We start from the raw sequence: 26,606 nt of genomic DNA on the forward strand, positions 1-26,606 counted from the left end.
TGGCTGGTCTCTCTCCAGTATGTCCATGTCTCTCTTGTACTGAGAAGCCCAGAAGTGGACACAGTACTCCAGGTGTGGCCTCACCAGTGCTGAGTAGAGGAGAAGGATCACCTCCCTCAACTTGCTGGCCAACATACACAATTTTATCCTCTGATGACATCCCTAATGCAATGGAGAAACTGGCAGAACTTGGCCCTATGCCACTTGGCAGCAAGTTAGTTTGGCCTCTTATGGCCATTTTAGTTTCTGGAGGAAATTTCTCTAAAGAAAGTCTCACTTTAGGAGATGTCTCTCACTTTCATCTTCACGGAGCTACAGTGTTGCATATAGATGTGGAGTCCTCTCACCTCAACCCTGCATCTTAAATGAATGACTGAGAGATAGAGATTATGGGGGGTAAGTCCATGTTGCTCTTTGCAGTGCTGACATCCCTGACCTTCCTCTAAGAAAAATGATCTCTCTGAACAGTGCTGTGCTTAAACGGTATGCAGTCTGGGTCTGAGAAGTTGTGTTTGCTATTTTACAGGCCAGTTCCCCAAGTCCTTCTCTCAGAAGCACCACACTGAATAACATGTATCAAGAAAAAAGAATACTTTTGTGACCCTTGCACCAATATTACCTTGTTTGACTACTTCTCTTTGAGGGTCTGGCAGACGAAATACATAGTAGACATAAGATGCTAGGAGGCAATTCCTCCCATGCTGGTCTTTGCTCAGGTCTTTGCTGTTGTGGAGACTGTTCACTATTGCAACCACAGATTCAAAGGCAAACTGTGAGAAGTTGGCTGTGAAACAAGGGCAAGAATTAGTCTCAGCACTGAAGGGTATAATATAATTAGGTGAGGGCATTCTTTGTACCAACAGCAACTAATCTTACATGCTTTAATTCAGTCCTTAACAAATTCAGAGCTCTAGACAGCAATTGTTATATGCAACCAGACCCAAGGTCTACATAGGCCAATAACCACTCTTCAGTAGACCCACTGACTTTCAACCCGATCACTGCTACTCCATCACTTTGTGCTACATAAAAGCAGACTGTAACTTTTAATTACCATTTCTAGCAGCCTTCATGCATTTCCTATAAAATACCTACTTGAAGAACACTAAGACTCATTATTCTCCAGCTGACAGACAAATACAAGCTAGCAGTCTTTTCCATTAATATTATAGTGGATGACAAGTGTTGAGTACCAAAATGAGATAGGAAATAAACTACACCACTGTCTCCAAGTATGCCTTCCCTCCAGAGTTAAGTTATGTGATGGGCAACCGGCAGCCTCAGTAACAGAAAAATCTGTGTGCATTACTATATCTTCTCTGGTTTTGTGCTCACCCAATTCTGTCTAAAGATATTTGGGCAGGGGATATGGTGCAGTCAGCAATGTCAGCTGTAGGACAAGTGATTTTGCTGTTTTTTTCCTTGCAAAACAACAGAATTCCAAACAAAGTTAAACCACAACCCACTTTTCTTTCCAGGTAGGTAAACTACTACAGTTTAATGTACCTCCCAACCAGAGTCTGAGAATCTTACATGTAGGGGGAAAAGGAGAGAAGGCAGGAACTCAGTTAAACCTCATTAATTTGTGCAGTGAAACTGTGTCTTGAGAAGCACAACTCCTTCTGAAGTGGACTACCCCAAATACTAAATCTGAGCCTGGATATCTAGCAATCCTTTCCCCCACATCTCTAGGTTGCTTGCACCACCACTCCAAGGCCATGCACCAGTAAATACCTGTCTGGCCAGCTATGACCATGGGCTGTACCGCCAGCTGGAAAAGTTTATCTAGTACCAAATGTAAAAACAAGACAAGGGGTTCAAGGCGTGAAGAATTCAAACAGATAATGCTGAGTTTCAATTCATGTTCCAGTGTAGCCTCTGTAATCTTCTGGTCCATCAGTCGAATGGGGAATGTCACTTGACTTTCCAGAGAATGGCACAGAGTGAAGAACTTTTCCAGGTGATTGTCCTTCAAATACAGTAGACTCACAGTTAACAAAGTTGGTATAGTTCAGGCTGCTGCTAGCTAAGCAAAGCCCCATTGTCCCACCTGATGGGACAAGAGCAAATATTTTCACCCTTCTGGCTTGCATTGGTGGCCAGCCCTAGAGATCAATTTGTAAAGCAGCTGTCACAGCCTTTTGTTTGTTCCTTTTCATCTGGCTCAAATTCAGACTCTGGCTAGATCAGATTAAAAGCAGAAAACTTAAAGCCCCCACTAAAGTGATTGCTTCATTTCCCGAAAAAACTGTTTCCTCTCTCTGATAAAACTCTGTCACATCATAGGTCTATAGCCCCTCTGCCACCCACACCTAAGTTCCAGCTACACACAAGTTATGTGCTTTATGAGTACGCCCTACTTGTATTTAAAAAGCATGCTGCAAAGGGTGATGGACCTGCTTCAGACACAGGACCTCCAGTTTTTAGGACATAGCTACCGGGGTTAACTGGAATGGGATGATGGGTAGGAGACACTGTAAAAGAGCAGAAACAAAATAAAGCTCCTCTGCCTCAAACCAGTATCCCAATAAGATGGGCAAAGCTCCAATTTCCTATCACATTTAAATGACCAGAACTGTAGAGTTCTCAGTCAGCCTGAAGCTTGTGTCCCCACACCACATGGCATTGATGGCTGAGCTGCCTGAAGCATTCTGGCAATTAAACCTGTCCCTATAGATGGGGAGGTGCTATGTCTCTCCAGGTGTAGACACATTGTCTGAACTAGTCTTGCAGAACAGAAGATGCAGACTACAGAAACTGGCACCGTGCCCTGCCGGTGTCTTTCAAACACAGCCTAAGCAGACCTTTGCTGAGCTGAAAGGACACCAGGCTCCCTGTTGCTCGATGTGACTTGCTGCTGAGAGTGCTCATTTGTTCACTTATACCAATAGATTTCATGTCACCAAAGGATTTCATTTACTGAGGGTATCAGGTTATTTCCATAGCTGTTAGTTGTTTTTACACCTGTGGGGGCTTAAACATCTCCATTTCATAAACCTCCTTAGTCAGCCTGGACATCTGAATTCTCTTTGAAATGAAACTACAGCTGTGTGTTGCTTCTGATGCATTACCTGAGTGTGAACAGATGAAACAGCTTGTACTTCAACACTGAAAACACCCTTGTGTCCTTCAACCCACTTAATAGGTGGTGTCTGAGATGGAACTTTCTGTGACGGAAAGGAAATATGGGAATCATCATCTTGCTTTTAACAATCAAACAGAAAGCCTGTTTACACGGGGGTCTATAGGGTAATCACACTATTCACTTCATTTTAGATATCTGAATTCAGTGCCATACAGAGGACAATAGCTAGGCATCTGCCTGTTCTCATAGACTAGATGGAGAGAAGTTGATGCATTGAACAGGAAAATTTGGAGCACTTTAGCTGGATGCCTAGTGCAGAGAGTGCAAATATACATCTTCTGATGGGATAGTTTTAAGGTTAGAAGTACCCAGTTAAAGCACTGCCGAAGGCACTCCATGGTGATGTGGTGCAGTTTTAGCCCTCTGGACAGTTTTCTACTTGCCATATTTACTCAGAGGGAATAGTTTTCTGCTCCAGTAGCAGCACCTGATTCCATTTCTCCTCCCTCTCCCACACAGCCACAAAAAAATGAGCAAATCATCCCATGGAAGAAAGCAAATTATTGACTTGACACCCTCCAAACAAATGCATCCCTGATTAGACAATTTACAAGGATTTTCTTGGATAACTAACTTTAAAAAACACAATATAACAATATAAAATAAGAATAATAACACCAGTGACAATAACAACAACAACATTTTTCTCCAGAGCTTTCCTTTTAAAGTACAAAAAGGAGGCATTGTCTGCAAGCAGACAGAAACGTTAGTTTGTAAAACACTTATGCTGTTCTTCTACATTAGGAAAACATTTTCTTTTCATAATTTTCTTTGTTACCTCAGGAGAGTGAATTGAATAGTGGAAAGGCAGCTTATCCAATGCAACAGGAAGACAATAATGTCCAGTTTGAAGGCGATCATTTAATAGAATCGGCAGCCACTGAAACAAATGAAGAGAAAACACAGCAATATTCATGACTATATATGATTAGGGCAATTTATCTAATTTTTTATGTACAGTCAACAAAACAACAAATGAGATATTGACTCAAACTTCTCTGCTTGAACCCATTCAACAGTAATTTCTTTGCATTTTAAATTCACTGATAGCTACTGTAGAAAAATGTACAAGACTGCTTTACAAACCATCCCTTTTGAAGAAAACAAACACAGAGCTTTTCATGTGTGACATATATTTTTCTAATAAATCCTACCAGAAGAATTTAGTAGAGTCCATGTTTTTCTTTTAAAAAATCAAGTATCTTGAATAGACTGATCCTTTGCTTTGAAGCAAATCAACAGAGTCAAAGTTTTGCTAAGGATAAATTGAATATCTTGGTTGTGGTCATCATGAGGATTAAGACCAGAATGACTCATCGTAACTCTGTCTTGATATTCGGGCACACTTAATTTTTCTCCTATTCAAGTCTGAAAGAGGCTGTGCATTTCAGTATCACAGGGCAGAAACATTTTGTATTTAGGTGAACAGAAGCTTGAACAGAAGTCCTTACCTATGTCAAGTCTTGCTCCTGAACTACAAACTAATTTACTTCTTACCAATGCCATTGATATTGGTGGGACAATATCTGTCCATAAATGAAAACCATTTGAAAGGATTCTCAGTACTGGGATCAAAAACAATTACAAACTTCATAGTAGGAACACATGGAAAGCACTTGTCTGGCCCCACAGCTCAATTGCTGACCATAGCACTAAGACATTTTCAAATCTGAAGTATTATCATCATCTATGCTTTCCTCTTATTTTAAAATCTCTCCAGTTAAAAATATCGATTGATAAAGAAAAAGGTCAAAGAGACTATGCTGCAATATGTATTTCTTAAGCTAAAACATGCTAATCTCAACATGAAGATAATGAATCCAAAAGAATTACATTTTACCTTCTAGATTCTTTCTGGTTTTTAATTTTGATGCAGGTAAAAGACAATTTAGAACATAAAAGATATGTGCTATAAAACCTAATTGAAAATATTATATTAGTTGTTACCTCATGTATGAGCATATTAGATAGCAGTAAATAATTGTAATTGTGTATGGTTTAGGGGTTTTTTTGCAAGAAATAGAATCAAACAGAATTACGCCATATGCTATAAAGCAGTGCTGTTGCAAATATTTAGGTGCATACTTAATTTCAGTTGCATCAGGTGAGTTCACCAACTTCAAAGACACTTAACAATGTAAAATTATAGGATGAGGATGTAACATAGCACAGGTTCCATCTGGTTTCTGTGAATTAACATTAAGACCTTCTACTGGTTTTGATGTATTACCATAACCAGAAAGGGAATATATGACAAAATTCTTGACAAGCAGAGTCTGTTTGCATGGGATGTAGATGCATATATGTACACACACACACACACACACACACACACTTATATATCACATGGAACTTACTGAATACCCAAGGAGGGTTTCCACAGATGCTCCTTGCTTTGGTTGGCAGCTGATGTGATAGAACGTGAACAATAGATGGTGTTTCTCTGTGAGTTTTGCTGGCAGCTTAATTTTCACTTCTTCATAAAAGTCAGGGGACCTGTTTAAAAAAAATGCCAAGCACATTTCCAATGCAAATATGAGACTGAGCAGAAGGCAAATTTGCCAGTAGGCTTTTAGACGCTATAGTTATAAAAACTGTATAAATCCTGAAAACAGCCTCAGAGCCGAGTTAAACAAAGTACATATATATACAGCTATATTTGTGAAGTATATACAGCTATATTTATGAACTATCTACAGCTTTGAATCAGGAAGAGCAAAGACAATATCAGCTGGAATGTTTCAGCTTTCACCCATCTCTATACTTTCAAAAACATTCAGTCTTAATTTTGGGTTCCAGCATATTTATTGTGTAAATCCTAAATCCCAAGTCCACATTCATGAGAACAGGAATGTCACTTCAGCTCTTTTGGATCCGTGAATTCATTGAAGTGAATGCTCTTACAAAGTTGTGCTGCTGGTTGCTGCTCCTGCTCCTTAATCTTCAGATTAGGAATATTCTCAAATAACCTCTGAAAAGCTCCATACAAGAAAAGCAATGGTCACTTACGCAGTGGTCACTTGTACAAATGCATGTAGCAATCCAAATTAGATATGACAAATCCAGATGAAATGTAAATGTTTAACATGGATTAGTGCCAGCATTCCTTGATGAACTATGTAGGCTAAGAATTACGTAAAGAGGTCATGATTAATACTTCTCAAGTCATATAAATAGTAGTAATACTTACTTATTATGATATGTGATAGCTGTGTATATTTCTTGCACAAATTCTGGACCTGAAGATCTCCCAAAAATTACCTACATTAAGAAGAAAAGAAAGTAACAGCAGTCAGGTCTAAAGCATTTAATCGTCATCATCTTGTATAAATTTTAAGACAGTATCTGAAGGCTGAAAATGACTCTTCAATTTTAACTTAGTACGTTGACACAAATGTCTTATTACCAGGCATCTTCCTCACACATCATTCAGGGTAAAACACCAGGAAAATGGACCAGAGAGCATTTCTGGAGCCACTGACTGCCTCACATCACATTCTCCAGTCATGCACTAGACAGTTCAGAATTGCAGGAATAAAGTTATGGTAAGCCTCACACATTGTCACATTGCCTTTAACTAAATGCTAAAAAGTTAAGTTAAAATTATTTTTAGAAGTTTGTTTTTCAGTTGTAGCCTGGTCATTTAGGGTGAGATCCATCCCACCTTACCTCAGAGGTCCAAAGTTCCTTTAAAATCAATGAAAAGAAATAGGCATTTTTGGTGCTTGATTTGTTTCCCTCATTTCAGACAGAGTCTCATGGTAAGGCTCTGGAATCCAGTAACTTTAAAGGGAGCCCTGAGAGATGAGCTTAGGCAGGGATATCTGTACAGCACAAGTCCATAAGTATCGAGAAGAAGCTCTCTCACAGTGGAGTGGGATGCCAGATGAGCTCTGTCTGTCCTGAGCATTTGTCAAAATCTAATTGTAATATGGGCAGAGTTTAAGGAAACCAAAAATGCAGTATTGTGTAAAAGATGGCGTTACATTCACATGGCACAGTTTCAGCTCTGGAAGAAATGTGGCTTAGGAAAACTCTGTGCTGATGCTCTGATTTCAATTCCAGAGCTCGTGTGGAGTAAGGCTGCAAAGTATGCACTCTGCAGTGTCAGCATGCTGATAAAGGCTGGTCAGGTGTCAGTCCTTGCTCCAACGTATTGTAAAGTTCCTCAAAGCAGTATTTCCACTCCTTTTTTCCCCCTCGAATGCATAAAATCACAAAAGATTTTATCCCAATGTCATTCTCAAATAGCCAATTACACTGTCTGCAAATTTCCCAAAAAATTCAGGCTGAAGCAGGCGTCTGGGTTAGAACACTTCAAACTGAACATCTGAAGCTTGGTAAAGCTGAAAGGACGATCTTATAATGAGAAATGCTGAACAACCTGAACATAGACAGTGCTGCCTGCTGTGCTAGTTGTGCACGCATATGCCCTAATACACAGCGTATTTCAAACACAGAAAACTTGACCTACACTCCATGATTGTGCGCCCATTCAGATTCAGGCAATGAAGATCCCAAATTCTACCTTCCAGTGTTACACCTGAGTATTTGTGTACACATAACGCATATGGAGGAGTTACACTGGAAGATAGACTACATCATTCTTAAAAGGTCTCTGAAGCTCTGGAATTCTACCACTAGAGTGTCCAATACAGCACTGATTTAATATGATGTCACTCTTTTGAAAATAAGGTAGGAGAACTTAGATAAGAGGGAGTAATATGCTTCTGTTCCACTCGAGTGACAAGTCTTTCCTGTTGTGGGTAAGGACAACAGCCCTGCTTTCTGATGAGAATGATAAGCTCCACAAGCTCTCTGATGTTAGGCTTCCTAAGGCCCCACTAGAAACTGTGGTGATGGGAAGTAAACAATGAGCTCTCTCTTCAGAGGTTCCTCAGGAATGCATGTAAGCAAAAGTCTGCTAAGAAATCTCAGCATTTATTACCGGCAATGCACAGGACGGGTCTTCACCACACATAAACTGGATCTTGATGGTAATGTTTCTTGCAGAAGCCGGTCGGTTAGCAAAATTCAGCCTCTGAGGGTAAACATAAAGGAGATTTCTGGAAGAAAGAAAAGGAAGAATAAAATGGGTAAATGGCAAGTGTTTGCATTTCAAAATTATAGAACCACAGAATCATAAAATCATTTAGGTTGGAAAGGACCTTTAAGGCCATCAAGTCCAGCCGTCAACCTAGCACTGCCAAGTCCACCACTAAACCATGTCCTTAAGCACCACATGTGCACCTCTTTTAAATACCTCCAGGGACGGAGACTCAACCACTTCCCTGGGCACCCTGTTCCAGTGCCTGACTACCCTGCCAGTGAAGAAGTTTTTCCTAATATCCAACCTAAACTTCCCTTGGCACAGCTTGAGGCCATTTCCTCTCATCCTATCGCTTGTTACTTGGGAAAAAGGACCGACCCCCATCTCGCTACAACCTCCTTTCAGGTAGCTGTAGAGAGCAATAAGGTCTCCCCTCAGCCTGCTTTTCCCCAGGCTAAACAACCCCAGCTCCCTCAGCCGCTCCTCATAAGTCTTGTTCTCTAGACCCTTCACCAACTTCGTTGACCTTCTCTGGACACGCTCCAGCACCTCCATGTCCTGCTTGTAGTGAGGGGCCCAAAACTGAGCACAGGACTCGAGGTGCGGCCTCACCAGTGCCGAGTACAGGGGCACTATCACCTCCCCGGTCCTGCTGGCCACACTATTCCTGATACAAGCCGGGATGCCATTGGCCGCCTTGGCCACCTGGGCACACTGCTGGCTCATATTCAGTTGGCTGTTGACCAACACCCCCAGGTCCTTTTCTGCACAAATGAAGTGCACAAACTAGCATTTTGATGATTCCTCTCCCTGTCCTTCAATTCCACCTAGACAGCGAAAGCTTTGCCTGAACCCCATTTCAAAAGTTCACAAGGAAAAAGTAATTTCTTGCTGTGACACATGGAACATCCTATATTTAAGGTTTCTCATACAGTAGGCTATGTCTCTGAGAAGGCAGTCTTCCTATCTCTCTTTTTTTTTTGGAAATATGTAATTCCCAGTTACAAATGAATTAATATCTTTGCTTGAATATTCTTTGCAGGAATCTCTCAAGAAAACAGGTCCTTTCTCAGCTATGAAGAATCAGATTCTGGAAGGGGTAAGGAATCACTCAGAGGTGATGACAACAAGTAAACCAGCAAATAAAACCTACAACTGCAGTTCATACATTCCTAGCTTATAGCAACAAAATGGCATACATTTCTAGATTATGCAAATCAAAAAGCAGTATCAATGAACCTGAGTACATATAAACAAGAAATTTTGAACTATAATTGTAGAAACTGACATTTTTTAGTAATAAATATGAATAATGCTTTAAAATACAGCATACTTTGCTGTTTACTAGCTTCTGTACACAGACAGATCACTAAACTTAAAAAGCACCTTTAATTTCTGCAGGGAATTTGGCAGCATAGATGATCTTCCAAGTTCAAAACCCAACAATTCTGGTAGAAGGGTCAAAATGCTAATAGAAAGCTTTTTCTCCAGTGAAGTCTATGTTAAATCTGAGATTTCAGCTAGACCTGGATTACACATGTTCTGGCATCACGATTATGCCTATTTAATGTCTCATTTTCCCAGTCTGGTACAGCATTCTCACTGTTTGTCCTCTGAAGCATGCTGGCTTCCAATGAGAAACAATGAGAACTACTCATGGGCTTTCATGCTTTCTTTTTGCCTGTGATAATCAGAAGCTACCCACAAAATTGCCCTGTCCTTATCACAGATATCTTCTCAGCACTGTTGTCAGCTGAAAATGTTGTCATTAAGTCAGACAGCCCATCTTCCATTTGTTGTATCCCAAGACCTGGAAAACTGTCGTTGATTTTCCTTATTGCCATGTGCCACAATATGACAATACTTCTCAACAACACAGTCCAAGCTAGTTTGCTAACCAATGTACACTACATGGGCCATGGCATGCCTTAGCAAACAAACTAGCAGGTAACTTGCCTTTCCCTTTGTTCAGAATAGTACTTCTGCCTGCCACACTAACGCACTTTCTTCCTTACCTTCTTAAATGCAATTTCTCCTCTGACAAATTCTCTCCAAGATGATATTAGGAAAAGCTAAGTGAAAGAGAGAAATATATTGGTAACCTCCACTGAATTATGCTTGGGGTAATGACATATTAAATGAAGGATATTATCAATATTACATCTGCCAGAGGTGAAGAAATACATGTAGGGGAGGCTGCATAATCCAGTCATTGCTTCATTAATCTGCAGCCCAGGAGAAGATGTCACAAATCCATATAATGTCCCTGAGCACTGGATTTTACATTTAGATGTGACTTGAGATGAAAGATATGTAAAATCACAGAGAGCTCTCTGCTGACTACACAACCAAGGAAGCATTATTCCAGCAAGTACTGTACTGAAGAGCTAAAGCTTGTGCCATTTATGCTCAAGCAGTTTTAGGGATCTTGCTTACATGTGTATTAAACCCATCAGTACCGAGGAAGAACAGAGGCAAATGCTGACTCTGGATATGCTGCAGAGATGAAAGTGATGACTGATTTTTTAAAGTAGGAAGGTGGGAGATGATCAAAAGAGGTTCCTTCACACAGGCATGAATTGTAGACCCATTGCTGACCACTGTGTAAGTGCTACTGCCTGCCAGCTTCCTCACCCTCTAAAAGCCTGAGAGGAAGCAATGACAAGGCGCATTTCCACATGGCAGTTAGCAGGGGTGTCAGGGCAGCACATACTGCTGTCTTTTAAATAATAGGACAGCTAGCATGCCCATAAGGATGTTGTGAGCTCCAGGAGACATTGTGTCTCCCTTGAGGCTCTGCACTGAACAGAAATATTCGAACAGCATGCCACAGCAATTACTTTTAGTCAGTGTGATTAAACTTCTCCCCTCACTCCCCCTACAGAAAGTGCAGGGCTCTACCTCCAGATATAGTCAGACGTGCTTACAAAAAGCAAAAGAGCTATTCAGGAGTCAGTATGGGTCTACAAAAGCCATGGCAGAGCACCCAACTTCATTGAGACCAGAGTCCCACAGGACAGCAGAGTCCTGGGTGAAGCACAGAATCAGACAGCTTCCCTGGGTCAGAGACTGACTCAGCAGAGGGACAGTAAGGGCTATTTCGGAATCGGTTACTTGCTGGGAATGCTAATGGTCCACCTAGCCTGACACAGGACACCATGCAGCAATTCTCATTCGAATTTGCTGACCTTCCTACAGTTTCATGGGAACTAGCAGTGGTGATGTGATCACTTTCCATGGCCAAAGCAATGTAGACCTATCTTCTGCCAAAAATAAAATCTATGCAGAATTTCAAGTCTGTGACCCTTCTCATTGAATATTCCCATTATGGGTTGTCCATATGTGTGACATAATAAAATCCTTCTCCTTGCTAAATTACACAACGTATGAGGTGTCAACAAGTGCATCTCAAACTTCTAATGAATATCAGGCATGTTCACTGATGACTGTGACAAGAACGCCACACATACCAAAAGCCAATATATGTGCAAACAGTCACTACTGATTGATACAAACCACAAATGTTCTATAGGTGAACAGTGATGGATGGGTTAACATTGCCATTTAATACTTATGGTACTGGAAACAAAAACTGACAGACCCATTAGTTATAATTTTCAATCTTTGTTGATTCCTCTACACTTTTGTTGCGGTGGGTGGGGCATCTTCGGAAAAAATAGTTGAAAATTACAATGCAAATCACAAACCCTTTACCAAATATGGAAACCTGTTCTACTCAGCCACTGACTAGAACAAATGGCACAATGACAGAACTTCACCATGTCATGTTCAAGAGGATGTATATGTGTCATATATTCTGTATCTTAGTACGGATAATTTGGATAATAGTTTGAATGATTTTTCTCATGTTACTAAAATTAGGAATCATCTAAAGAGTCAGTGGTCAGATCCTTATTAAATTTAGGCTTAGAGTGATTGTCACTTTATTCTGTCCATTAGCATTTGTGTGAAAACCTTAATAAATTTTCTATTAAAGTTTTAGTCAACACAAAAAATATGTTGCTAGAAGAACTGAGTGGAAGGCTGACTCAAAACATCAGATTTCTGCAGATTCAAATCACAAAATTATGACAAGAAAATACATATTTTTCAATAAGAACAATGGCATAAAAATCCATCATCAGATTTGTTTGGAAGGCAAAAAACAGTATTTATCAGTATATGATAGATTTTAAATAGTATCAAAGTGCTCAGAAGAATGTGAAAGCAGATATTATACTAATGATTTTCATACAGAGAGCTAGCAGTGATTCAAGACACCAAACTGTCAAGATTTTTTTTAAATGCTGTTGTTGCATTTTGAATTATACTTGCTTAAAAGTCTGCTGAAAATAGAGTTTTTAAGAATCTCATTTATGATGTCAAATTACAATTAACTAAAATATTTTGAAGAACCCCAAAAAAACCTCTAATTAAACCACTTGCATTTGATTATTTTTTTAAAGAATAATGGCACATTTCTTTAAAGGCTTTGCTTTCATCTGGAAGTTTAGACAAACCTATATTTTATTCAGAGTCTCCACTCAGTGACTACACAGAGATCACCATGCCATGGTGGCATGTTTTTCTCTCTGCCTGTATTACATAATTAATGAAGTTTCTCATGAGGAGTCAGGTGTAATACCTCATCTGAAAACACTGTGCCAAACAGGGTGCCTATGGGAGAGGGGCATGCACTCCCAGAATCCTGTGTGTGGAGTTTTTGTTTTTATTGCTTCTGCTTTGTTATGCACTATTTGACAAAGCCATTTTTATCAGAGTGAAAAGCAAAGAAAAATTAGGACAACTTCCAGGAAACTGCTTACTGTTGAGACAGTATAGTAGATGCCCAGGAAAAATTACAGAGCTTGGAAAAGAGCAGGCAGCGGTTTGCATTGGGATGAAATCATGTGTACTGAGGAGCAGAATATATCAGGACACACTCACATCTCTGTCTGAAACTGTAGTAGCTAGCTTAAGCTGTTTCCTTCACCTGTGCACAACAGTGCAATACTAATCTCCACTTTGCTTACTCCGAAAAAGAAGTTAGAAGTGCTAGCATCTCTGACTGGCACAAAACTAGAGCAATGGCCCTGTAGAAGACGCACAGGGCTACCATGCTCTCTCCAGATCCCACGGGCAGAGAGGCAGAAAGGAGCAGATAATGCTGTGACAGCAGTTACAGGAATAACAGATCATTATACACCAATAGCCTTTCCTTGCTCAAAACTAGTCAAGGATGGGGTAGAATGATTACCACCAAAGCAGAAGGCCTCCAGCTCACACTGCAGACTAGAGCAAGTCTGAGCACAGTGCCAAGTGGTTTGCAATTAAATGAAACGAAACAGCAAAGGACAGGTCCTGTCTGTCCCGTCCCCCCCCCCCCCCCAAAAATCCTGTAAGCATTATGCAGTTCCCCTATCAAAGCAGGACTTCCTGTGCCTGGTTAAGCTGAGTTACTGCTGAAGCGATGGGACAAATCCCTCTTCCCCAGCACCAACATTTCACAGTGGCAGTAAGCAGCATCATTTTCATTTATATTTCATGAGAAAATAAAATGAAAAACAAACTTTACATTATATGATTTTTCCTATTAAGAATAGAAGAGTATTGAAAGAAATAAATCTTGGAATGTTTTGACATTTTCAGGGAACTATTTTTATTAAAGAAATGTAGGTACACAACTAAAAGAAGAGCTCAATTTCACAGTGCACAAAGAAAGTGGGCTGGCTGATCTCTCTGGCATAAATCAGAAATAGCATCATTTAAAATAATGGCATTACACCAGTATAAAAACTAGCAAGAGCTAAGTTCAAAGGCTATAACAGAAGACTCAGCTTCTCCTATCACAAAGAAAAAAGCTATTATTTAAAAAAAAAAAGATACTTTTTTCCTTTGAAATATCTTACGTTGGCCAAAAAAAAAAAAAAGGAAGTAAACAAAATCTTTGCATTTCTTTTAAACATTCAGGAAAAAAACTGAAGCTAGATGTTTCATTAGTATTTGTCTGGACATGTGTAGAGGTATTATTATGCCAGTAAGAGCCTACCAGAGTGTATTTTTATAAGTTTTCATTTATTTGTTATTCAAGTACATTTCTATATGTAACCCTCTCCTGCATTCATGGTAATGTTAATAGAAAACAGGTAATTATTTTATCCATTTTTCATTCTTTTAATACCTAAATCTATAGCACTGGTAAAAAAAAAAAAAATTGGTTTGCAGACTTACAATCAAAAACTAGGAAACATTAAATCACCTGTAACACACTAGCAGGCCATGACACTCAGTTACGACTAAATGCTGGCACATTGCTTAATTAAGACAGGATGGTTCTACTTTTCAGATTAGAGGAAAGGGAATAAAATAACATGAAACACTTAATATCTGGCTCTATTCATATTCAGAGTTGCTTTGCATAGGTTAGTTTAATCTCAGGCTCAAAACAGTATTCACCACACAGAGAACTAAGCAAGGAGAATTGCATGACAGTTAAAATAAGCAAATACATTGGCCTACATTCCCTAGTTACACTTTTGCTCACCAACCAGAGCACTGGCATGATTGTGTGGCAAAAGCATCTCAGATGTGGCCAGGTGATTCTGGCTTGTGGGAAAAGGAGGTGCTTTCAATGGCACTGTGCAAACACAAGTGTTACTCCCTGGATGGACCCCGCCAAGTTCCAGACTCTGCTGTTTCATGTTTGCAAAGTTGGCTTGTCTGACTTTCTGGGAAGCTATTGGCGGAGTTTGTTAACAGTTTCGGTTGGCAACTCCCCTTTGTTGTTCCAAACATGTTTGTTGTCACAAGGCAGCTGAAACATGACCTAGCATTTCTGCATTTATTTCACCATTTCCCCACTGTATCTAACTAACTGTCTAGGGTTTAATTTGGGTATTAACTGATTGAGTTTCCAGTTTACAGTATAACACTACTTGTGGCATGTCAATTGTGTCACCACCGTTGATTCACTAATTAACATAAAGATTAATGAAGGCAAATATTCTTTAAAGATGTTCCCTTCATTATTACAAGTTAGGCTGGAGAGATGCTACTTTGTTTTGTTACCATGACTTTTACTTAGGGTGAAAATCAAAACAGAGCCCAAAAAGCCTGAAGAGATTAAGCATGCTGGGTGTGAACTCTTGCACAAAGAGCATAACTGTTGAGCTACAGCAAGCGTTTCTTCTAATGTGGGTGTATGTATTCAACACAGACACCCTAGCAACTGAAGGATAGTGTGGAGACACCCAAACTTGCTTCAGGAGATGCACAAATTAATTTTCAGCATGGTGGCTTTGATATTCATCATGTCTGGCTGTAGAAGTTTACCATGGTGAAAACTGAAGCGAGAATATTCTCTGCAGACTCAACTCTCTTTCTAGCTCAGCAACACAGCCATTGCTAATGCTTTTCATTTTCAAAAGCAGACCTTTAGACACTACCAGGCTGCACACTGCAGTTGACACATGCTACTCCTAATTGGGGCAAGACAACAAATAGGTGAGTTAAAACTCTGTCTAATTTTTTCATTTAAAAAAAAAAAAGGCGTCATTATGCAAGTTCATTTATATTTGCACTTTCAGTTGTATGAAAACTACTTCCCCTATAGAAATATCTGCATAAAACCCCCAGAAACTTGGGGAGGCAAGGGAAGGACGTTCACTTCTATCTTTGATACACAGTACCATAACACTCCACATTTTAGTATTCTGGTGCTGAGAGTGAAAAGAATCTGCCCTGAGGAGTTTGAATATCACAGATTCATGGCACAGCCCAGGAATAACTCCAAAACTTCTAATGAGGCTCTATCCAAACTGGCTTACTTACTGATTTCCCTGCTGACGCCACATTGCAAGTTGTTATTGTAAGATAAGATACCACTTCCTCTTTTTACTTTCCTTAAAAGCTGAGACCCAAACCTAGTCATCAGCAACAGCCTCATTGGCTCTCCAGCTTCCTGTAAAGGTGTGGAGCATCTCTCCAGGATACATGAGTCTGCAGCCTTGCATTTCTCAGTTGCACTGAACCACAAGTCTTGCCCTTCCCTTCTCCCCTCCTGGGTGGGGTCAGGTGAATGGGTGAGAGAGCTTTACATTTACATAAAGCTTTACATTCCTTTATTTGCTTCTTCATTCTGTGATTCCTTACTGATAGTCACATCTTTGCCACCAAGTAATTCAGTACCTGGCTACTGTTTCAGGGATCAGAAAAGTGCCTTAGAATAGCGTCATCTAGTGTTGCAAGAAGCATTCTGCTTTACTTCCATGCCTTCACTGACACAACGGTCACATGAAATCTAGTATTTCTGTATCTATAATACTGCGATACACCCGTTCTTAATTATCATTAGTTAGCTGTTACCAGTATCACTGCTCACTAGCACTACTATGCTGCACAAACATGTTGAAGCACATTCTTTTGATATTAATTTCTTCTTGGAGACTCAGATGTGCCAGACCACTAAGAAATTACGGGAATTGCTGAGTTGCATGCTACTGAACACTGTGATCTCCTTGAAACAACCAGAACAGAGCAGATTTAAGAAAAGAAATGACATAGCCTAGAGTCCTTGTTCATGGTGAAAAAGTATGCAGAGCAACACACTACTTCCTCAGATGCTCAGATGACTCAAATTAACAGTAGACACCACCCAGCACATTTACCAAAACTGTTAAACACAATAATAAGATCTACTGGGAAAAAAACACGTAAGAGGAAAGATATATATATGCCAAGTCAATGAGAGTTGTTAGGGGTTTTTTTGGGGCATTTTAGAAAAATTTTCAAAGGACAACATAATTAGATTAGTAAATACACTATAGAACATCCTGCAGGTGTTTTATCTTGTAATGGCTAGCAAGATTAAATCATCAGCCTAACGCATGGTCGTTAAAATTTTTAAAAAATAGTTCTGGTTTCTATTTCTGAAAAAAAAAAATATCTAAATTATAACTATTTTTGAAAACGGATCTTAAAAATTTAAAAAATATGTGTTATTTCTTACCTATAAATCGTATGGGGAACATACACTTCTCTAATGGGGAATTCCAAAATCTCTTTGTGAGGACGATTACGGTTTTCTGGAAATGGCTTCACTGGTTGTAATTCTGGTGTCAGACAATAACCAAGGTTTTCTGGAGCTGGGGAAATCTCCAGTTTAAGTGTTCCTTTAAAAAAAATCACGAAATCTCAGCAAAAATACAAAAAATAACCAATGTATAATAAAAAAAATGAAAACAATATGTGAGGTTACATAGCAACAGTGCAGAAATACGAACTGGATCTTTGGCTTGAAGGCTGCATGAGAATGAAAGCACAGGGGTAGAAAGATACACAGGAAGTAACGTACACACATCCCTACACAGCAGGCCAGTATATAGCTCTTTATGTCTACCCCGTACAACTTAAAGAAACAGGAAAGAAAGAAGGAATGCTATATAGTGGGTTGATGTTCTAGTATCTTTCACACACAAATAATATAAAATTTGTCTGGGAGACAAATAAAGGATAAAAGGGCTGCTGTCTAATACAGTTCTCTCTCATTCCCCCCACTCAGATTCTGCTCTGATTAATCATTGCCAAAGTAGACACAAGCCACCAGGAAAGCCAGGCTTGCTGTGGTGAGCAGCTACGCAGTTAATACTGATAACATTTACGCCAGTATAACCAGACTTTCAATTTAAACTCTCTATTGTGATAAGTGAGAACCGTTTGGGGAACTCAGACTTGTCATTTCTGGCAATCAGCTAAAAAGGCAAGACAGCTTTGTGCTCAGTTCATGTTTTTTAAGGTTCCTCTACAACCCAGAAGAGCTTGAGCTGTAAGTTATGTAAAAAGAAAATATAAACTGGTCAGGTTTTTGACAATAGCCAAACACTATCTCTGCTTCTCTGATTTGTTAGCTAACACTGACTCAAATACCCAAATAAGATGAAATGTGTACACATTTTCATCTCCCTCTGTAAAATATGACCCATTTAAAAACTTTGCACAGAAATAGCAAGAATCTTAGAAATCTGCTTTAAAGCACTGTCTTCAAACAGTATGAATAATAACAAAAGACATCCAGTAGATACACTGTGAATTAGGGAGGAAAGCAAATAATTTTAGAATATCAAGCTAAATATAAATCTCCATACTCATACAGAAAAAACCCTCAAAAACATCTGTGCTAAGGCAGACACTGGGAACCCAGGAAGCTCCACAATAGCACATACTATAGACTTAAAACCCAAGTTAATTATATTTTAGGGTTGGAATTTACAGAACAATTTAGGGGAGAAAAGTACATACATCCCTATCCAACCAAAATGAATTATGTACCTGGTAAAGTCTTAATTCTTCTCTGCAAGGAAGATGATCTTTTGAAATCAGCTAAAAATTTGAACAGATCTTCATCACTGAGCCTGTCTCCTTCCTACCAGGAGAGAGACAAAAATCAGTACCTTTATAACAATACTCCATAACACTCAGAAAAGCTTCTGAGTGAACCGTGGCCTTGAGGCATGCAAAGCAAGTGGGTTACTGCCTACTTGACAGCAGTTACCCTCTGTCCCCACACAAACATCACTGCTAACTTTTCCCAACACAGTTCACACGACATAGATGAAAAATGTCTTAGGCAATCAGAAATAAAGAGTGTCCAGTACCTGTTTAAAGAAGGTGTTAAGGGTCAGAGAGATTGTTTTGAAGTTTGATACTGGATAGCTGTCCTCCGAGCTGAGACTTCTCTCAGAAAGTCTTCTTGCCTGTAGCAGTGTTGCCCTCTTGTCATTAATGAATCCTTTCCCTTCAAAGGGAAATGAAATGAAACATCAACTTGCTTTGTGTTGCTTCAGTACTAGGGCTATCAGAATACACTAGAAATCCACAACTTCCCAGCAACATCAGAGGATAGAGAGAGTACCTAAAACATTCCACTACTTCTATTTCAGACTATGTGAAATACTGGAATGCCAGGACACACCTAATGAAGTGACATTGCTTCTGCTGCAGAGCACAAGCTTATTCAAATTTTTAATTCATGGCTTATAAAGCACATTGGTCAGTGTTGTTCACCAATGGTCCTGTATACTGTAGAACCTAAGATGATACGTATTTTGATTGCCCTGTATTGCAAATGAACTCCATATGGTAAAGGGAGTTTTACTTCTACAAAGACATTGTTCAATGAAAATTGGTCCTAAAACATCGAACAATATTTAGCAGAGATGAAACAGTAAGCATATTAAGTTTTAAGTGTTTGTAGCACTGAAAAGGAAGGCAGAGAAGATGTGACTTGGAATCTGTTGTTCATTCTTGATACCAGAGTGAATGACATTGTTTCCTGTGCACAGTCCTACTGAAGAGTCACTTTGCATTAGTTGGAAATGTTAGACAACTACCGTTTAAACCTTCGGCCTCAGGTATTTCTCGTTCAAGCGTTGAAAGGTTGAAGAAATTAGTTAGGCTTATGGGAATCCATGCGAATGGCATTCTGTATTTCCCCAACCGCTGACAAAAGGATTCAGCTTGGGCTTTCAGTTTTTCAATCTTTTCTTTTGTCTAAGACAAAGAAAATAATGACTGTTTAAAAAGCTATCAGTTATTTTAATGCTACTATAGATAAAAAAATGGAAATTACATATTTACGGTTCAGTAAATAATTTACATTCTTGATTCTCGTGTTTTCTTGCTACATCACTCCCAGGATCATCGCTGGTTTGATTTGTACATTTCTCATTTCTTTTCAATGAGTTCATTTTCATTATAGAAAAGAAGAATGCAGACCTATTTGTAGTGACCCTCAAGCCCAGCATAAACAATCACCATGAAATGTTAGCAGGATCTACTTCCTTCATCAGATACAGAAACAATAGTCTGCTGAAAGCAATATTCTAAAGGTGAGAGATGTGTGGAAGCCCAGCAAACATTGTCAGTCTGCTCCAGGGAGGTAAATGACCATGAGTTCCCTGAACAGAGCTCATGTTATATATGGATGACAGCACTGAACTGGCCATGTACATACTACAACTGGTTGTTTGCCCATCCAAATCAACAACATGTCTCTGAGGTACAAATAATTCTGCTAACTCCACATTGCATTGTCATCTCCTTTGCTCACCCCTATCTGCTTTGTGACTCAAGACCTTGTCAGCATTGATTTCCAACGGGGTCAGTAATGAAAGTGCACCTTGCTTTCTCATGACTTAGAATCACAGAACCATAATCATTAAGGTTGGAAAAGACCCTCATGATCATCGAGTCCAACCGTTAACCTAGCATTGCCAAATCCACCACTAAACCATGTCCTTAAGCACCACATGTGCACCTCTTTTAAATACCTCCAGGGATGGAGACTCAACCACTTCCCTGGGCACCCTGTTCCAGTGCCTGACTACCCTGCCAGTGAAGAAGTTTTTCCTAATATCCAACCTAAACTTCCCTTGGCACAGCTTGAGGCCATTTCCTCTCATCCTATCGCTTGTTACTTGGGAAAAAGGACCGACCCCCATCTCGCTACAACCTCCTTTCAGGTAGCTGTAGAGAGCAATAAGGTCTCCCCTCAGCCTGCTTTTCCCCAGGCTAAACAACCCCAGCTCCCTCAGCCGCTCTTCATAAGACTTGTGCTCCAGACCCTTCACCAACTTCGTTGACCTTCTCTGGACACGCTCCAGCACCTCCATGTCCTGCTTGTAGTGAGGGGCCCAAAACTGAACACAGGACTCGAGGTGCGGCCTCACCAGTGCCAAGTACAGGGGCACTATCACCTCCCCGGTCCTTCTGGCCACACTATTCCTGATACAAGCCGGGATGCCATTGGCCGCCTTGGCCACCTGGCCACACTGCTGGCTCATGTTCAGGTGGCTGTCAACCAACACTCCCAGGTCCTTTTCTGCCACGGAGCTCTCCAGCCACTCCTCTCTACTTCTTTCTGTTGGTCACAGACACCAGATTGCTTGCACCATGGATGCACCAACTGGCTTCCTCCCCAGTATTCTTGGGATTCTATTTCAAAGGGTCTGCTCTTTCTCTTTTTCTTCCTTGTGCATGCATTTTTTTATCTAAACACTCTTTATAGTTATTTACTTACCTTGCCAGCCTCACTTTCTTTAAGAACCATGTAGGGTTCTGCACAGTCTCCAATTTCTCCTTGCTGAAGCACTTTTTCTATCTACAAAAAGCAGTAAAATAAGACAGTCACAAAGAAAAAATACCACCCAAATAGTAACATGTTGCTTCTCTAGCAATATGAAAGAGTCTGCCTAAATGCACAATATCAAATTCTTAAAACTGTCTTTATGGAGTAACCGATACTTAAACCTCCTCCTAGTTTTCCATCTGGTTTGTTAGAAAGCAGAAAATACATATGTGACAACACTGTCAATCAGGTACTACTGCATTTTCACTGAAATCAGGAAAATTAACATATTCCAAATGAAGTGGTTCAGGCTAACTCAGTTTCAGAATTAAATAAACAAAATGATGCAAAGTGCGCTAAACCAAAACCAAAAAACCTCCACAGACTGTAATTAAAATTTCAAAATATGGCTTTCACTTCACTTTAAATTTCCCTTAGGCAGAGGTAGGAAATTATAAATACTTAGTAGAACTAGAACACAGGGTATTAATGTAACTTCTTAGCTAGGGAGTGAGGTATACCAGTGGACACCTGTACATGTACTATTAAAAACTATCAGAATTCATCTCAGCTACAGGAAACTCATGTTTGTCAGCTCCAGGAACTCAGACAACAGGCACAGCCGGGAACAGGAAGAATGGTGTTGAAGTAGCACTGTAACATACCTTTATTACTAGGTATATATCCGATGAGGGATAAGTGACAGAAAATACTGCCGATCTTGCCTGAGTAGACAAGTCAATGGAGGGTGTGTGAGAACGCAAGAATCCTCTTAATGAATCAGGGTTGAGGTCACAATGAAAATTTTCTGAGATCTTGAAAAGAAAAAGAATGAAAATGTATTGCAAAGCAAAAATGCATCATATTTTATTTTAACATAAGTCAAATGTAGTAACTAGAACTACAAAATAAACAATTGAAAGCATGTGACTTTCACTGAATAAAAAGAATCCTGGATCAGACTGCATATGCGAAAAAGTTGCATGTTTTTTGTAAGTTTTCCTGAATTATTACTGCAGAGATAAAAACCCAAGTCAACTGAACAAAAACACTGTATGCACACTTACCTTTTTTCTTTCTTTTATATCATAGAGAGCTATGCATGCAAACAAAGGTTCGATCTCTATATCAAACCTGTTAAGGAAAGACACACAGGACACTGATTAATACTGCACTCGTATGAGTCTGTATAATAAAAAAATGAAAGAGCTGTATTTTGACTGGTACTCCCATTAGAAAATAAGGAGAAATACTTAGTTCCAGACCTCAGCTCTCTCAAAGCCTGGAGGATTTTTTTATTAGTACATTTTATTAGATGATTTCAAGAGGAAAAGAAAGGAAGTAAACTGCACTTTTCTAAATTTGTCAGAAAGGTGGTCTCAGATATCAGTTATCTGAGAAAACGATCATACCTTTCTTGAATTTTTTTTCTGTTTATCAAGTCCAGTAGCATGTATGGAGACCAACCTAATTTGTTGGAAATATATAATCTGGGCTCATTCCCAACTCCTTTTCACCCTGACAAGTTGAAGACTTCTATAATGATGGATAGGAATAGTCCTGTGCTACACTAAGAAAGAACAAGCAAGCACGTAAACACTTGCTGAACAGGACACCGGCAGCAGTCGGCAGCTGTATGCTGGTACGAACTGAGAAATGGTGAGCAAGGCTTGTGAAGGATACTTACTTCAGAGTCTGCAGCTTCACCAAAATTCTGTTGCCCAAATGTTCCTTTGGGCAATCCGGCACCGGCCGTATCTCCACTGCATCTTCCTATCATTAAACAATTATTCTAGTCATACTCAATTAAAACAACTGTAGATTTACATACGTACATAACACCTTTACGTGATGTTAACTGGGCCAGTGCTACAGACTAGCACCTTCCCCAACTCAGCAGGCATTTCATCTCTTCAGAGATGAAAGCCAATATATATTTCTGAATATTTACACTTTTGACCCCCATCTGGCATTTACACTAAATATTTACACTTCTGGCCCCCAAGCAAGTGTTACGGCAAAGGGTAACACCCTGACACGACCAGCGTATCACCAGCACAGGGCTTGGCCCGCACCCAGCGGGGTGTAACGAAGCCGCAGGCAACACCGCGAGTGCAAGTACAACCCCCTGAATGCACGTTCAAGATAGCTGACAGGAGCCCACAGTGACGTGCTTTCAGCGTGGTATTATCCAAGGGAGACACATATCCAGCCCACAAACCCTGTTTTTCGACCGCGGTGCAGCTTTAACCTTCAACATGCTGGGACAGCCAGCTCGGGAAGGCTTGTGGGCCAGTCAGCCTCTGAGCTCACCTCATCCACGGCGGGGTAGAGGGCAAGGAGCTCGGCGTGCCTGTTGGTGCGCCGTGCCTCCTCGTTCTGCCTCTCGAACTCCTCGGCGCTGACGTGCCGCAGCAGGTTTTCCAGGCGGGGGTCCGGCTGCAGGCTGCGCAGGTCGAAGTCGGAGGAGGCGAGGGTCGTCCTCGAGGCCTCCTCGGGGAGAGCGTGGACATGTCGGGGCCCCGCCTGTTGGAAAGCAACAAAATGGCGAGCTGCGGCTTGGACGCTGGGGTGTCATGGAACATCTCGTGCTTGTCTGGCAGAGAGGGCCGCAACGCCACCTCTGCCAAGATGCCTAATGGCAAGCACAGCTCTCCGCTTGATGCCATTACAGAGATTCTAGGATGCTTCCCTTGAGGAAAGCTGCTATATTTGATCTCTTTTCCCAAAGTGAAGAAAACGTACCTGAAAGTTTGCATCGCCAGAATCCAATGTTTCTGATTCAAATGTTTGTTTTTGAAGCGTCTTGTGAAAATCTTTTCGCGATCCCTTGTTTTTCAGGCTACAAGTATCTGAATTCCCTTGGTTCCTTTCACAGAGAAGCCCGAGCAAGTCGGGACAGCACAAGAAGGAGTTAAGGGAAAATAGAACAGAAAAGACAAATTTTAAAAAATATTAAGCAACTGGAAACATTATTGTGCAAAAGAGCAGCGTAACACAGCTTTTATGCAAAAATGTGACAGTTCACAACGTTCAATTGTTTTATCACACCACTGCAACTTTATCCTGTATATCAAGCACAGTTTTAAAAGGAAGAAAATTCGTTCAGATCGCTTTTGCATAGATTGTGAGCCTGAGACAGCAGCAAAACCTGACCTAGGTACAAATTCAGCTCTGAGCTGCTCATCAGACGCAGTGGTCATTTCAGTGACCTTCAGAACGTGGATCAGGATCGCTTATCTCCTGGCCCGCTCTTTGCTCCTGCAATTATACATCAAGGAGCTGACTGCTCTCATCCTGGACCCAGCTGGTATCCCAAGTTAATCACATACAACAATCTATACCTTTCAAACAGTGCTGGTTTTTGAAGAGGGCTATTGCTATGGCACAACGTAATCCTCTCTGCTGGCAACTTCCAAAAATTTTGCAGCAAGGTATCAATTTCAAGTTATATTTTTGTGGCAGATGGAAAAAAACAGCAGGTACCCTGAAGAAAGATACCAGACACATCCAGAGCTCTATTTCTTCCACTTTAGTATGCAATTTGTTAAATCCTTTTTGCAGTCAGCCTCGTTAGTTACAGTATTCTGCTTCATTCACTTTCCTTTCCATAACACTCCCAAGCAATGTCTAAACACCTGAGTACTTTCATAAAGATGCCATGATAAGCAATTATTGATCAGGGAGACACCTTTTTATTACATTTTGGGAGTAACTGAATTATATGCTCTGATGTGTTTTAGTTTTAATTGTTTGCATTTCAATCGTTTACCAGTTCACTGCAAATGAAAACGGAAGTCATAAAAGAGACAATCCCAGCTCTCCTTGGATATGACCTTGTTTTGGAACCATCTTAATCATCCAGAATGAAAGACAGAAATTCTGCACGCGTTTACTTTAAGACATTTCAGCATCCAAAACAGGTTTTGTTGATTATTTTTTCACTGCCTCTGGTGGCAAACAAATGATTAATAGAGAGATTTATGTACCTCAGATCATGCTTTCCCTGTGGTGTACAAGCTACACTAAAGATGTCTTTCCCCTAAAGTATTCCTGGAAAATTTATTTATATTGTTCATTTTGAAAAGCATGGTAGCAATTAAAACTCAGGAAGAGGCAAACCCCTGCTTTTAGCACATGTGTCAATTTAATGGCCACACACTGAATTAAGAAAACGGGTCGAGGAAAAGGAACAAAGGACAACTGAAAGGGGAAACTGACAGGCACAGGAACGAGCGCCTCATTCAGCCTCTGGCAAAAACACATGGACTCCTCAGCTGTGTCCAGCCCCTCTGTCACATACCCCTCCACCCCGGGACACAAGGACCACCTCTGCTCGTGCCACCCACTGAAGACTCTTCAATCTCCTGTTCTGAACCTTCATATCCATGAATGGATGAAAGTCACTTACACACTCCTCTCATCCATAGCTCACCAGACCATGCGTTCAGCAACCTCTCCTATGAATCTTTGTCTCACAAGTAGGCAACCACAGTTTTTCCAGCCTTTCTCAAAACAGTGCAAAGCTTTCTACAACTACTTTTTCTTCCTTCTCTCTTGATGTCTTTTCTTCCTCTCATATCTGCTTTGAGAATAGTGTCAAAACATAACATGAGACTCCCAATAACAATCTGTCACTGGTTGATGTGATACTGCAGCATCTTTTACACTTTGTTCTTTGCAATTTTTTGCAAAAAATTTTTTGCTTGCTTTGTTAGCCACAGCCGTCAGAGCCCAGGTCTCTGGCAAGGCCCTTCATCACGCTTACCGTGGACTCAACTGATCAATAAAGTTTTTGAATGCAAATTTGCCTTACCTGAATGAATGAAATAGTAAAACACACAACAAATGTTTTCACGCATGTGTATTTCTACAGCTCCATTCACATTTCTACAAGCACACGTAAGTGCAAAAATAACTATGTTCTGTTTTTCACCTCACTTACTTTACCGCTTACTCCCTACTCGTGTGCACAGACAAAGCTGCAGGCTGGCTCCTTACAGCGCACTCAGAACAACACTGCGTGAAAGAGCTAGCACCCGTGCTCTGAGTGGTGCAGGTGGAGAGCCTGCAAAACCCACTAGCTTATTTTTAATGACTCACTGTGGAACAGTTCTGAGAACTCAATCGATTTCATCAGCACCCCCGGAGGAAGTCTGTTAATAACCCTCAGCGGCTGCTCCGTCCCTGCACAAGCTGCACAATTAAAGAACGCAATTCCTTTACAATCACCAGGAGTCAAACCATTGTGCTGATGTACCTCGGGTCAGAAAAACAGAAAGTAGCAA

The 26,606-nt window shown here is 40.4% G+C and overlaps 1 protein-coding gene across 5 annotated transcripts in view; it reads right to left on the reverse strand.

The window, feature by feature from the left end:
• The window catches only part of DOCK8 (dedicator of cytokinesis 8), a 94,445-nt gene that overhangs the window by 39,875 nt on the left and 27,964 nt on the right, over positions 1 to 26,606 (reverse strand). For all 5 annotated transcript variants that reach the window (XM_087741486.1, XM_087741483.1, XM_087741484.1 and 2 more), the window contains 17 exons: positions 24,064 to 24,187; positions 23,632 to 23,844; positions 23,006 to 23,091; positions 22,386 to 22,452; positions 21,984 to 22,133; positions 21,271 to 21,351; positions 19,583 to 19,742; positions 18,848 to 18,987; positions 18,522 to 18,615; positions 17,203 to 17,365; positions 8,094 to 8,211; positions 6,336 to 6,406; positions 5,503 to 5,641; positions 3,924 to 4,025; positions 3,072 to 3,167; positions 1,735 to 1,969; positions 620 to 784 (listed from right to left, as the gene is read on the reverse strand). In XM_087741486.1, coding sequence (XP_087597612.1) covers positions 620 to 784; positions 1,735 to 1,969; positions 3,072 to 3,167; positions 3,924 to 4,025; positions 5,503 to 5,641; positions 6,336 to 6,406; positions 8,094 to 8,211; positions 17,203 to 17,365; positions 18,522 to 18,615; positions 18,848 to 18,987; positions 19,583 to 19,742; positions 21,271 to 21,351; positions 21,984 to 22,133; positions 22,386 to 22,452; positions 23,006 to 23,091; positions 23,632 to 23,844; positions 24,064 to 24,187 — 2,204 coding nt within the window. The remainder of the gene's footprint in view (positions 1 to 619; positions 785 to 1,734; positions 1,970 to 3,071; positions 3,168 to 3,923; positions 4,026 to 5,502; positions 5,642 to 6,335; positions 6,407 to 8,093; positions 8,212 to 17,202; positions 17,366 to 18,521; positions 18,616 to 18,847; positions 18,988 to 19,582; positions 19,743 to 21,270; positions 21,352 to 21,983; positions 22,134 to 22,385; positions 22,453 to 23,005; positions 23,092 to 23,631; positions 23,845 to 24,063; positions 24,188 to 26,606) is intronic.

Source organism: Nipponia nippon, unplaced genomic scaffold (genome assembly GCF_047370975.1).
Source record: "Nipponia nippon isolate SJK-2023a ecotype South Korea unplaced genomic scaffold, ASM4737097v1 scaffold_8, whole genome shotgun sequence".
NCBI classification, from domain to species: domain Eukaryota; kingdom Metazoa; phylum Chordata; class Aves; order Pelecaniformes; family Threskiornithidae; genus Nipponia; species Nipponia nippon.